Source organism: Arvicola amphibius, chromosome 12 (genome assembly GCF_903992535.2).
Source record: "Arvicola amphibius chromosome 12, mArvAmp1.2, whole genome shotgun sequence".
Lineage (NCBI taxonomy): Eukaryota > Metazoa > Chordata > Mammalia > Rodentia > Cricetidae > Arvicola > Arvicola amphibius.
The window spans coordinates 100,384,371-100,399,464 of record NC_052058.2 but is presented as its reverse complement, the minus strand read 5'-3'; the positions used below and the strand labels follow the sequence as shown (position 1 = coordinate 100,399,464).

Below are 15,094 nucleotides of genomic sequence, written 5' to 3'. Positions count from 1 at the left end.
GTGGTGTTAAATAGATTATTAGATATGGGTTAAAGCAAGAAATGTGAGAATTAGCTAATAAGAGGCTGGAACTAATGGGCTAGGCAGTGTTTAAATGAATACAGTTTGTGTGTTGTTATTTCGGGTGTAAAGCTAGCCATGTGGGATCTGGGCGGGATGAAAAGCAGGCCTGCTCGCCTCATCACTACAATTTATTAATTTGCTGTAATAATATTCACACCTTTCCGAACATCTTTTTCTTAATTTTTTTAAAAATGTTTTTTTTTTTTTTTTTTTTTTTTGGTTTTTCGAGACAGGGTTTCTCTGCAGCTTTTTTAGAGCCTGTCCTGGAACTAGCTCTTGTAGACCAGGCTGGCCTCGAACTCACAGAGATCCGCCTGCCTCTGCCTTTTTTTTTAAATGGAGGCATGGGTAGCCAAAAAGCATTGTAGGCAACGAGAAGAAGTTAAAATAGAATTGCGGAAAGTAAGTTCTTATTGCTGCAGACACCATGCACTTCAGACACAGGGCCCAGAGGCTCCCTGAGCTGGAACTGACTTGCATGTCTCCTCACTGAGGACTAGCATTCATGGTACAAAAAGGTTCCACAAAAACTTCCAAAGGAAGAAGGCAACCAACAGTCCTACCTAACTATAGCACCTATGAACCACAGTCATTAGCAAGGTACAATAACCCTAAGGGTGTACAGTGGCATACAAACCTTAGTAGTAACCAACAGCTTTCTAATTGGACTTAAGATCTACTCAACCAGAGAGAAATCATGCTTGGTACTGGAAAGCTAGCCAGTTTCCCAGGGCTATTAGGTTCATAGATCTTGGACAAGAACTGATAGCCACTACTTTACTAAACTAGTATAATCACAAACTACACTCTAAATATCTGTCCTTATACACACAAATAGGTACAGTTCTCGTCCCTCATCAAGGAACTCTTTGCAACAGACGGAGACCATTACAGAAAAACTAACCAATCAAAATGTAAAGCCATGGAGTCCAGTTGCAATGGGTACATTTACATAACTTCTGCATCTAAGGTTCTGAGAACACTGCAGAAAAGGGGGTGAGAAGGGCCAGAGGATTAGGGGGTTCTGTGAGACTGTATTTCCTGGTAATATCAAAAGCCACACCCAAAGAGTGAGACCAACATGGCTGCCTAGACAAGAACTGAGCAAGGACAACGACAACAGATCATCCAAAGGGGCCGGGGAAAACTCACAAGGCCTGAACTCTACACAAAGAACTATAGATAACTAAGGAATGCTGAGAGTAGGAGAAATACTCTTCCAGGAACGAACACACCAATTTATCCGCTACCAGTCAGTCCTGAAAACATACAGACCAGTAACAGACAGTGTAGGTTTTATGTTACATATAACTATATATGTATATATATAAATATATATATATATAATTTATATATATGAATGAACACTAGCATGTATGTAAAAATTAGTGAAAGAGGTCACGAATTTGACAGAAAAGGGGGTTTATGGGAGGTTTTGAGGGAGAAAAGATGGACTTATAACCTCAAAATAAAATAAAAAAAAATCCTGAGAATTGGGTGTTGAACAGAAAAAAACCTCCTGGTAGGTATAGTCTAATGATCTTAAATGACTGTCCTCCTTTACCATGGCTCATGAGGTTAATAAATGCAACCATGTGACAGAGATCAGAGTATTTAAGGTTGTCATAGAAGAGACAAAAATGCATGGAATCTTGTCAGGTGAGAAAACAATATATAAACATTAAAAAGTATAAATCTTTTTCTTTTTTTGATTTTTCATAACAGGGTTTTTCAGTAGCTTTGGAGCCTGTTCACTCTGTGAAACTTGAAACTCACAGAGATCCATCTGCCTCTACCTTCCAAGTGCTGGGATTAAAGGTGTGCGCCACCACCACCTGGCAGAAACTATAACTTTTAAGAATAAACAGTGTATAGAACATTACTTGTGATTTTTCACAAGGACCAAAAGGAAGAAGCAATGGTTCAACTTCTATCCTATTAAAGCTGGCATCCATGAAAGTAAGGTTGGAAAAAGAGAGTAGAAATAGGAATCTTTTTTCCTCTTAAGAATAAGCATATACTAATTGTAAAAAATTAATAGACCAAAAGTTTTATTATGATATTTTATATATACATTGTATATTATATATTTTTATCACATTTGTTCTCCACTATCCTCATTTGTCCTAATGTCTTCCTGGCCTTTGGTCTTTTCTCAACAGTCCCCTTTTAAATTCAGACTCTATGACAGAAAACTTATTTCTCTTTCTGGGTCTGGCTTCTTTAACATGATGATTTCTAGTTCTATTCAAATCCCAACAAACATTTCATTTTTTTTCCTATGGCGGAATAATTAATACTTTATTGTATATCTATATTTTACATTTTATTCATCCATTCTTCTGATGGGCATGCTGGCTGTTGCCATAATTTAGCTACTGTGAATAACCTCAGTGAACATGGGTAAGAAGTTATCGTTAGTGTATAATGATACCGATTCTCAGGATTACTAAAGATGTATCATATGTAGCTTTTATCTCTTGAGTGCTGGGATTAAGGGTGCATGCTATTATATCTAATTAAAATTGATCCTTTCTTAAATTTATTATGTGTATGAGTGTTTTATCTGCAATGTATGTATATCAAATGCACTCCTAGTGCCAGAAGAGGGCACTGGATTCCTTGGCACTTGCGTTACAAACAGTTATGAGCTGTCATGTGAGTACTGGGAACTGAATCTGGGTCCTGCGCAAAAATAGCAAGTGCTCTTAAGTGAATCAACTCTCTAGCACTGAAAATGGTCCTTGATATACTGAAGGATATAACTGACCAAGCATTACTCACTTTGTAGGACTGAAAATAGAGGCCTAAATGATGCTATCATTTTAAAGATCATTTCACCCTCCTGCAGGGATGACCTCAGGCTTGTCCATGACTTGCTTTGGTGGTGAAAATATGGATTGTGTCATCTCCAAAAGGAAGCTTTAAGAAAGAATTCATGATGACTCTTCTTCTTGAAGAGTCTTCCATGCCATGAGATTAGCCATGTCCCAAACAGAGACTTGTCACCCAGAGTCCTAGTACAAAATAATATGGAACAGAGCTGCAACTGACGAATAATAAACTTATAACAATGACGGCAACAAACATTTATTTCTTTTACGGAAGTGAGGCTCGATTGCTATGGCACAATTTGCCTCAAGATAACTGAAAGGTCATGGCAGTAACAACCCTGGATATATTATCTCCCTTGGCAGAAGTTGGCTACTAGAAACCTGGCAGTTGTGTGTGGGTGGGAGGGGGATTAAAACTGAATAGTGTGACTTAATGGCTACCCAGAGAAGTTTCTGCTAAGAAAACAGGCATGAAATTTTCTAATCTGGCATAAATATAACTAAGTTAAGTAAATCCTCAATAATGCCCACCTAGGTACCTGAGTAATTGAATTCAGATTTCAAACATTCTAAAAATTTTTTAAAAAAATGTCCTTTACATATTATGATAAGTTTAAACATTCATACATTTCCATACTTGCTCATCTCCATCCTAACTCCCCAACCCCTGTCCCAGAGACACTCCTCCCCCATTCCTCCCCATTTTTCTTTGGTTACCCAGAAATGTTCTAAATTCTGGTAGATCTACTAATTACTACATCAGAGTATTTACATTTCCTCTTCAATAAAAGCTTCCTCAAGATCTGCCTCCATGGTTAGGGATCACAGGTTCCTTTTTTGTTTTGTTTTCTGTTTTTATTCTGTTTCTTTCAACTGCCAAGAAGACAAGCCTCTAAGGGCTAAAGTATTCAAAAGCACTGCTAGTCCAGGGAAGTATTTCTATGATCCTGAATACAGGCCTGCACCAGAGCCTGCATGGTATGAAGGCAAATTAAAACAGACGTCCTTTGGTAGAACTTCACGATGTCTAAAAAGTGGGCATTAAAAGGCCCCAAATCTAGTATTTTTCTGGCCTTGCAATTCAGCTGTTTACTGAGAAAGGATTTAGCCACAAAACCAAAGGCTTGGAAGAAAAGGGTGTGTGAGGCTAAAATTAGATGGCAATGGAGTCAGAGAAAATTCTCTTATCCTTGTTCTGGCCAAAATACATAGCAGAATGAACTGAACCATGGTCTGCTGTGGAATATCTGACTGGCTAACGCTGATGGGTAAGGGCATAATAGCAGCAGTGTTCAGCTATGTGAGAAGGACAGTGTGGTTATATGATATTTTGCAAAAACTATTAAATAAACACTTCAATTACTTAAAACAGCTTAAATATACATTGTTAAAAAGCTATAGTCCCCTCCCAACCCAGGATACTTCTGATTTAAAATCACTGCCTTGGATTGGTTGTGATGGCACCCACCTATTTTAATCCCAGCACTTGGGAGGCAGAGGCAGGTGGATCTCTGTAAGTTTGAGGCCAGCTTGGTGTACAAGGCAAGTTCTTGGACAGCTAGAACTGTTACACAGAAAAACCCTGTCTAAAAAAAAAAGGAAAGAAAGAAAGAAGGAAAGAAAGAAAGAAAGAAAGAAAGAAAGAAAGAAAGAAAGAAAGAAATCATTGCCATGGACAGTGCTTGTCAAATCAGGGATTGTTTAATTTTGTCCAACATACATTTGGCCCATTCGTTATTTTTAGAAAATATTAATGATTAATGAGTACATTTTGAAAATTACAATGTGGACTTTCAGAATGAAAATCCAGATGCTCTGAGAAGAATGTATATGAATCATCAGTTGCTAAACACTGGATAAAAGCAAGAGGCAGATGATGTTTTCTGCACTCCAGGACACATAAATTCCCATCAAGCGCTATCTCACACGAAGGGCAGAGAGTATATGAGGACTGACGGCCAAGGCCATCTGCTAATTTGCTCTCCTCTAAGGCAGATACTAATACAAACCTGGGTCACGAAAGAAAATTCTATTAATGACTCTCTTTCCTAAGTTATACACCAGGAGATCATGTCACATTTAACTCCAATCATTTAACCTGAAACTTCACTTAAACTAAAATTCTGAACCGGGCAGTGGTGGTGCATACCTTTAATCCCAGCACTTGAGAGGCAGAGACAGGCGGATCTCTGTGAGTTTGAGGTCAGTCTAATCTGTAAGAGCTAGTTCTAGAACAGTCAGGGCTGTTACATAGAGACATCCTGCCTCCAAAAACAAACAAACAAACAAACAAACAAACAAATAAATAAATAAAAATGTTGGCTTAAAACTTAGGCTTCTTGTCTTTGGCTCATTTATACTGATGATAAGAGGCCTTTTAAAAGCAATGTATTAGGTAGATGCTTTACAGTTTGGACACTGAAATACTCCTTGCAGGCTCAAGTATTAAATATTTGGTTCCTACCTTGAGACAGTTATATTGGGAAGTTGTGGAAACTTAAGCAGGTAGGATGTACCTGCAGAAAGTAGTTACAGGGAGTAGATCTTCAGCGAGTACCTAGTACCTGGTCCCTTCTGCTTTTCTCCCTGCTTCCAGAACACTATGAATTAGTATTCTCTGCTGCACACCCTTGCTGCCATAATGTTCTCCTTTACCACGGGCCCAGAATCAACAGCCAAGGACTATAGATTGAAATCTATAAAACTGTGAACTAAAACACATCTATCTTCCCTCCAAGTGGTTCTCAAAAATATTTGGTCAGTTATGCACAAAAATAACTGGTGTTCAAGGTAAGTTAAACAGGCAGTTTAGAAAACACATGCAACCTTTCAAGAATACAATTAAAATACAAAAAATAGAACTGTTTGGCTAGGTCTTAAGATTTACTTCATACTTCTAAAGCTTCAAAGTCAGAAAATATGACTGTTAAAACCCAACAGAGTTAGTTAAATTTTTTTAAGTAATAAAATATTAAAGTTTTTCATCAACATCAATTCTATCTCCTTGTCAACTCAGTTTTTTATAGGTTTCATTGTGCATTATATATCTGCTATTTTCTTTCATTCCTTATAATGTAGATATAAGTTACCAAGGCTAGACTTTTAAAAGTCTTGGCAACATAGCGTTGCCGACCTCTTCATCTCTCTTTTATCCCTTACTCTAAGAGTTATTCTTTCTTAAAGACTGATCACATTCTTTATACACTGTATCATATACTCCTTATTTCTAACTCATCTATTATTGTGGAGGTATTATCCTTCAATTATGTCAAAAGTATATGAGTTATTTCCACTGTATAAGCTAATAAATAAAGATGTTACATATTAATGTGAGGATATGCATTAGACTGATGGCTATCAGTACTGAAATAAGAAACTGAATTTATCAATCAGCATAAAAAATGATAGTACGAAGAAACTTTAGAAATTATATGAATAGCCCATGAGTGGTATCACACACATTAGAGGGCAGAGACAGACAGATCACTGAGTTCAAGGGTAGCTAGGACTACACAGGGAGACCTTGTCTCAAAACATAAAGAGAAAAGAAAAGAAAGATATAGACATGCTTTCTACAACTGAGGGTGATAACCATCTCAATTACTTTTCCCTTGATACTTTTGTAACATATTATGTTCATATTTATGATTTCTTTCCTTTAAAAAAATTTAAGAAGGCTGTCTTACATTCTCCTATTCCCTGACTACACTATCATATTACCTGAACTAACACTTGAGAGCATACACTAAAAATCAAAGAATAGTCAGTAACCAGAGTGGTAAAGAGAAAACAGGCAATAAGACATTTCACTGGGCAGTGGTGGCTCACACCTTTAATCCCAGCACACGGGAGGCAGAGGCAGGTGAATCTCTGTGAGTTTGAGACCAGCTTGGTCTACAAGAGCAACTTCAGGACAGGCTCCAAAGCTACAGAGAAACCCTGTCTCAAAAAACAAAAAGAAAAAAAAAAAAACAAAGTAAACAAGACATTTCAAGGACAAATAAATACATTTACAAATATATACTTACAATTACATAAGTAACACCTTGTTTCAAGTACTCTAATTTCCAAGACTATTTCAAGTGAAGAAATTTAATTTACTTTAAACTAAAGAATTAAGAAAACATTGGAAAGGGGTTCTTACGGTGATGATTCCAGAACTATGCTATTGGCTTGCGTCGATGATGGAGATCTCTGATTTACAAAACCATCACTGGGGGATGTGTGAACCACGTGGTCTACCAAATGACCAACAGAAGATGGCCGGACCCGAGTCCCCTCTTGTGTGAATGCAGAACTCCGACTAAATGAAGAGAAACAAAGGCTGAAGAAAAGTATACTTTGAATTTTCCATGTGATATAAACAGAACAAAATATGGGAAGTCAAGACATGACTGCCATCTACATCTACCATAAGGCCTTTACCCGTTCTACTCTACCTAGTATTTCTAGGTTTCACTCATTCCTAATCTTATGTCTTATTCAAATTTATGAAACTGACTAGAATAAATGTTCAGAAATAGTTTAGTCTCAATTATGTTTTCTAGTTAATGTTTTTAATTTTGTGGAATTTGAATTCCTAAGATTATATAATGATGACGAACCCCACTATCCCTAACCAGCAGTTACATAATTATCATTTTTATAATTATAATTGTAATAGTTAATAACTGAGCACTTGCTATGTACTGGGCATTTTTCTAATTATTTTTTATTTGTTAAGTCATTTAATACCATATTAAAACTGTAGGACACTTACTATAACAAGGATGCTGAGATTAAAGGCATGTGCCATTGTGTCTATCTACAAATAGGATTTAGCAGATGAGAAAATGGGATGGAAACACTGACTCTAGAGCCACTGCTATACTGTACCTTTTCCCCAAATCATCCTTAAAATTATTTCATTTCCTAGAAAACTTAAGCAGAGCTATTGTTACTTAGATCATCTCTCTTACACTCCTACCTTTCCTTCCATCCCCTCACCCCAGCCTGCCCCCCACTCTCTCTCCTCCCCTTTCCTAGCCATACTTCTCTTCCCTTGCCCTCCCTTCTGGTGTGGGAAATCTGAGGAAGTCTTCCCTTTGCATGCAGTTCAGACAGGGTTAGAGTTGCAACACACAGCTCTTGGCTCAACTCTACCTGAGCTTATGGGGCTGCTGTTAGAAAGCATTTTTTAGGCCAGAGGAAGTGCTAGATCACTGAATAACAATTATTCAAACAAAGCATTTTCCAACAATTTACACCCTCTTAGAAATCCTGGTACTGCCAGGAGGTGGTGGGACACCTTTAATCCTAGCATTTGGGAGGCAGAGGGAGGTGGATCTCTCTGAGTTCAAGGACATAGTAAGTTCCAGGACAGCTAAGGCTGTTAACACAGAGAAACCTGTCTCAAAAAAAAAACAAAAAACAAAAAACAAAAACAAAACAAAATTGAGGTGGAAATCTACATGGAAATGGACTACATAAACAACAGCTCTATGGAATTCTGAAGTCATGACTAGATACTTATACCCTGCTTGTGACAGTCAACTGCTGCGGAAAGTGAAGGCTGTTCTTCAATGGGCTCCTTCATTCCCTACAGCAACTGTAAGAGCACTTAACAGTGAGTAGCAAAAAAGGGGCAATAATGCTTGAAGTAACAAAAATCATGTTTTGGTCTGGTAAGGTAGCTAATCAAGTAAAGGCATCTGCCACCAAATCTGAATACCTGATTTCAATCCTGGGGACTCACACAGTGGAAGAATTGATTCCCCCAAGTTGTCTTCTAATCTCCATATGCCAACTACTACATACATGCATATGCCCTCACATATGAACAAACATACACACACAAAAGTAAAACAAAATTAAAGTATTTTTTAAAAATCTGATCAGAGAATTTAAATTTTTATATATTATGATGTTTAGGCAATAAAATATGTAGCCAATAACTTAGAAAGTAGCAAAATGCAAGCTACTTGCTGGCTTGCCACTTACTGATTGGGAGTTCCAGGTGGAGAGCGGGATGGGAGGCTTTGTGTTTCTAACCTGTCATCAGACAACGAATTTCTGCTGACTACTTCCCAATCCATTAATTTCCGTGCCAAAGGCTTACTTGGAGATCTGTAGAAAATTTGAATAATACATAGAAAAGTGATGTTTTTATATAACAGATAACTATGGATCAAATCTTAAAATTCATTTTAATAGATTATATTCAATGAGTTTGCTTATAAAAAATGAGTTGTTTTGACAGTATTTATCAAATAATTTCAAAAAGGCTATATTTGCTTTATATGACAAAAAAAGAAAGATGGGGCTATGAAGAATAAGATGGGAAACAGGAAGTTAAAAAAGGAAATGAAGAGAAGCAAGTAGTAGTTAGCTACCAAACATTTTCTCAAATTACAAAGTTACAGATCTTTGCTTCCGTCTATTCTGGAGTACTCGGGATAGTATTTATCACGAGATGTACTCAACAATACTCACTACATTATCTTTTCAATGACTTAATTCTGAACCTTCACTTCAATGAGGAGAAGACCAATATAATAATCATACATACTACATCTATAATTTCTCTTTTATATAGAGTATGGTCAGTGAATTTTTCCCTTCTTTTTGTAAAAATATTTTAAAAACTACAATATCTTGTGGCGGGTAACAAAAGGATATTTTTAAAAGATTTATACTATTTTAATTATATGTATGTGTTCTTGTGTGTGTTTGTGTGTATGCATGTAAGTATAGGTGCCTGCAGAGGCAAGAAAGCTTCAGATATCTTGGGGCTGGAGTAACAGACTGCTGTTAAACTGACTGATAAGAATTCTGGGAAATAAACTTTAGTCCTCTGCAAAAGTAACCACTGTAATAATTTTAGCAACATAAGGCTGATACTTCAAGGTTCTAGGGGTCATGCAGGTACAGACAAGTCCTCAGGCAGAAGTGCCTAATGGCCCCTGGGGGGTGTTGAAGGGCCCCCACATGACCCATGTGCAGCATGGATTACATCATCTACATATGATTCAGCTAAGCCCTTGCACGCATGCATGAGCCCCATCATCTGCCTGCATATGATGTAGCCATGACAAACCCCTGTGCTCATGCACTAGGCAGCTTTTAAAAGCCCTCTCTCCTCTCTCTCCTCTCCCCTGCCCCGTTCCTCTCTCCCTCTCTCCTTCTCTCCCTCCCTCTCTGCACACTAACTTCCCCAGGCCTGTACACGCCCCCTCTAATAAACTCATAAGTGGGTTTGTTGTATGTTCCCTGTTTCCTTGTCACTCACGCCAGGTAATTTCAGTAACAACGGCTCCCATCCACTGAGTAACCTCCCCAGAACAAAAGGATATGTTTTATTATCTATTATCAGCTATCATAGGAATGAATTAAGTGATCCCCCCCCACAAAATGCTAATCTCCACAGAGCAAATGGTATAAACTATATTCAGAGATACAAACCCTTATAATTTTAGGAATTTTAATAAGTAAAGTTTTTAATATGCAAGTTCAAATACTATTCAAAACTCTTCTACATAAATGTGTACTTTTTTGACATCTAGAATTATTCTGGAAGTTAATTCAATGAATTAACTAACTTAAATAAACATTAAGTAAAACACCCAATATGGCATTTAATCTCTGTAATAAATTCCTCAAGACTCACAAAAATCATGTATGTTAATTTTCTTTTACACCACAATAAAGCAAATAGATACCATCATATTATTGTAAAAAGCCAGGTCAAAAAAATTTAAGTAGAAACACTTATTTGTATAAAATAACACAGATGAGCAGCAACACATATGAACTCAAAGTGGCTGTGACAGCATACAAAAAAGACGTGTAAGTCCAAGCCAGTCCAAACCCCAGCTGAGCAGCTACTGGCAGTTCTTAGCTGCCAGGAGAGGAAAGGTCAGTTTTCTCTAACAGTGTAGCCACCATGTTCTACTGAAAGGCTAGATATTCAAGGATATTTGGGGCAGCACAAATTGGTCTTGATGGAGAAAACAAAACAAAAGCCATGACAAGCACAAAGTTGGAGGACAAAAGAAGTAAGGCGTGGAATAGAAAGAGCTGGGTGAGAGAAGGTGAATATGATCAAAAAACATTATACAAAATTAAAAAAACTTTTAAAACGTGTATTAAAAGACAAACTTTTCAGTGTTGGCACATAATACCAAAAAAAAAATCTTCATTCTGTGAATTTTATTTTCAGACTTTCCAATAAAAATACTGTATTTACTGCTATATGTAGTTTTTACGTTATTGGATTTAGAATATTATTTTAAAAATTGTTCAAAGTTTCCCTTTTTATCATGTATTATGTAGATACTTTTACATAAATTAAGTAAAATACCAGTCAAGGCACAAAATAAATGTAAATTTAAGTAATCCAGATATGTTCAAACAGTAAAACCAGTATGTAGCCAAATTTCAAAGTTTGCAGTTGCAGCCTACAATTTGCTTTGTGACATATTAACACAAACAGAATGGCTTGAGAGAATGGTATTTCATAGTGCTTTGTGTCCACAGAAGGAAACATTAAAATAACCATGCCTACTAGAGACACTGAATGCTAATTCTGGCCTATACTAGAAAAATTATTTAAGTTTCTATACTCAATATCTAAATTCACCAGTGCAATAGGGGTGTTACACTGTCCTTCCTTACCACTTCAATTTTATGACTTCACAGTCATAAATACTGTAGTTTTTAATGCAATGCTTTAGCCTCTTAAAAGGTTAGGTTATGAATAATAAATACTTAAAACCTAAATCATACAAGTGTCCTATCATTTTAGTATTTTAGAGTTCAACACTCTTGATTTGGTCTACTCTCTTTTACTATAAAACCAATGAGCATCTTCTAAAAGAGATGCGGTGTTACTGGTAATACAAACCAACAAGCAAGCAAGCAAACAAACAAAAAATGGACTCAATTTTCATTTCCAAATGAAAAGGCAAAGGAATTTAACAACAAATACTTCTTTCTATCATCTTAAGTTTAAGTCACAGGATTTCTTGACTTGAACTCAGGACACCAATAGATTCAGTTACTCACAATGGAGGGCACATATTTAAATTAGTTACACAAATGACAATATATTATGTAATGTCTTCAATTAAAATAATAAAATCTTAAACTTACCATAATGTACCATCTATAGTTTTTTTAGTGTTAATCCTTAATAGTCACAAACTATTCTTTCCTCATAAGTTAGACTAAACTAAGCTGTGAGAGCTAACTAAGATCAATTATAAGAGAAGGAAAATGATCATTTGGAAATCCAGCATACTTACCTAGTACAAATTGTCTGAATACTTTATTCTTGGTAACAAACTAAACATGTTTGTAGATGTCTTGAGTTTAAAACTAAATTTCAGGCATTTTACTTTATTAACAGTTTTAACCTCAGAGACCCACCCACTCAAGTTTGTTGTCTATGTTTCCTGTTCTGTGCGGAAATTTCAGAGAAAAAAATACCACACTGTTAACAATGTGGTGAGTTTATTTTCTGACTGGGGCACCTTATTTTTCTGTTGATGAGAACTTGGTTCTCCTCTCTTCTTCGGATATTATTATAAGATAACATAAAAAGTGTGAAAGCAATTCAAAGAGTTGATATATAAGGGAGAAAAGGATTTATTGGTAAAAATTTTTATATTAAAATTGAAGATCTTTGTTAACTTTCTATATATATGGCCATCTAAAATTCAGAGAGACAAGAAATCTGCAAATGACTTATCACTTTATAAAACCATTAAAGAATTTTAGTAGCTATGTATAAAGTAAAAGTCTTACATAAAATACTCTCAAGGAAGTATAACTTTCAGAGACAGAGCAATCATTAGGATGCCCCAGCAATATTAAAACTGCTCCCATGGACATGATAGCTCCAGAACAGAACATCAGCCTAGCATATGTAAGGCACTGAACTTGGGAACCTAGTACCTTAAAAAAGAAACACCTGCACCCCATTGCACCCCATCCACTTTTACACCCCAGCAAACAAAGACAGTACTATACAAACTTAATAGCATTTTAATAATGAATATACAAAACAGTGAAGTTGCATGAATATCTGCATATTTCTAAAATCTAATATGTTCAAAACAATTAAAACAACAGAATAATTTGATTTTTAGAAATATGGGAGTACTGCAAATAAGAGACAGTACAAAAAGCCAGAACAAATTCTTTCTAACTTAGAATTATGTTGATAAGAAGTAAAATTATTTCTTTTGAACAGTTGTACAGAAAACACTTTAATTTTCTAAGCAAAGTCGATTTTTCCAAGTCCATACAACTTTCTGATTGGAGCACTGGACCAAGATAGATACAACATACACACAGACACACACACCCTCTTGAGTTTATGCAAGGAAACAGCTTGAATAACACCACAAAATTTGTAGGGCTGTGTTGGATGATTTATTTTTCAAGTCATTTGATACTGTTGGGATTTTAGAATATAATTAATTGTCACTCATTATAGAAACAAGGAGCAATTTTTACTTTTGAAGGAATTAAAAAGAGAAATGGCAAAACCAAACATGAAACTATTTCTTACAAAACATAAAGCTAGAAGGATTTTAATAGATATTTAGAATAAAATTTTGACCAAGTAAAATTCTTCTGTTGATTTTATGAAAGCTTCCAAGTCTCTAACAGCAGTAGATGCCAGACATACAACTAGTTCTTCAGGGTTTGAAGCTCTTGAAGTAATTTCTACTAGGACCAAACTCCTGTTTCACTATGCCTGTTGTCATTGGTCAGCAGCTGATGTTACTTCCATCAAATTTGTTCCCTTTCCTCCATTAGTGTTTAGTAAAGCTCTTTATTATTCTTACTTGGATAACTAACTATCTCCTAATTAGTCACTAGGTATCCAATCTATACTTTACAAACACATCATTTTTCTGAAATATAAATTTGATTATATCATTTCTGTCTCTAAAAAGCAAACTAGCTGGCCCTAACAAATCTTAATGAAAAGAAGATAATAAATTTTTCAAAAAGACAAATCAAAAGTATCTTATCTTTTAATACCATAATTTAAATAAATATAGAAATAAGCTGGGCCGGGCGGTGGTGGCGCACGCCTTTAATCCCAGCACTCGGGAGGCAGAGGCAGGCGGATCTCTGAGTTCGAGGCCAGTCTGGTCTACAAGAGCTAGCTCCAGGACAGGCTCTAGAAACTACAGGGAAACCCTGTCTCGAAAAACCAAAAAAAAAAAAAAAAAGAAAAAGAAATAAGCTGGATAATAGGACTCTGTACATTTCTCAAAAATATGTACCAGGAGAGTAACTTTGCAACAAAAAGTTGTATTAGTGATACTTGATGTAGCCTATTCAAACCTATTGTACTCAATACATGATTAACATTCATAAACATGTAACAAAATGAACCAGGACATTAGACAAACTAGTTTCCATTTCATAAACACAGTATGTTGTTTAATAGATCATTTAGAAAACATTGCTAATAATTTTAAAAATTTGTATACGCATATGCACTACATGCATGCAAGAGTTCATGGTCCAGAAGAGGGCATCAGATTCCCTTACAAGCAGTTCTAAGCTACTATGTGGTGCTAAGAAATGAACTGGAACTTTTATAAGAGCAGTAAGTACGTCTAACTACTGAGCCACCTCTCCAGTCCTCATTTCTAATAATGTTTATTCTTTTAAAAACTCATATATTTGTTGGACTGGTGAGACAGATTAGTAGGAAAAGAAAAGTGCTTATTGCCAAGCCCGACAATGTGAGTTCAACCTCAGGACCCACATAATGGAAGGACAGAACCAACTCCAAAGGTTGTCCTCTGACCTTCGCACACACACAGACATGTGTATGTGTGTAATATATCAGAAAATAAAATTATAAAATGTAAAAAACAAGCAAACAAACAAAACCCTCAGATAACTAAAACAGAATTGACTTACCTTGCAAATACCCTGTCTTTATTTGCCTTTTCTTTGCCATATTGAACTGATTGGACTTCAGTTCTCCCACTGAAATACATAAATATGCATAATAGGATAAAATGACAACATACAGCATGATTATATTACAATTTTATAAGAGACAAGACATTTATGATGACAAGAAGAACAATAAAAGCAGCAGAATAAGAAGGAAAGACTGGATTACTTTCCAGTTCCACTGGGATAGGCAAAGCTTAATTAGCAGCTTATAAGATGTGTCTAATAGA

General features: G+C 35.9%; 1 protein-coding gene across 1 annotated transcript in view; it reads right to left on the bottom strand.

Moving 5' to 3' along the window:
- The window catches only part of Ptpn4 (protein tyrosine phosphatase non-receptor type 4), a 177,079-nt gene that overhangs the window by 40,617 nt on the left and 121,368 nt on the right, over positions 1–15,094 (bottom strand). Inside the window, exons 13-15 of the mRNA XM_038349264.2 lie at positions 14,826–14,894; positions 8,877–9,002; positions 7,042–7,200 (exon numbers count right to left, since the gene is read on the bottom strand). Of these exons, the coding sequence (XP_038205192.1) occupies positions 7,042–7,200; positions 8,877–9,002; positions 14,826–14,894 (354 nt within the window). The remainder of the gene's footprint in view (positions 1–7,041; positions 7,201–8,876; positions 9,003–14,825; positions 14,895–15,094) is intronic.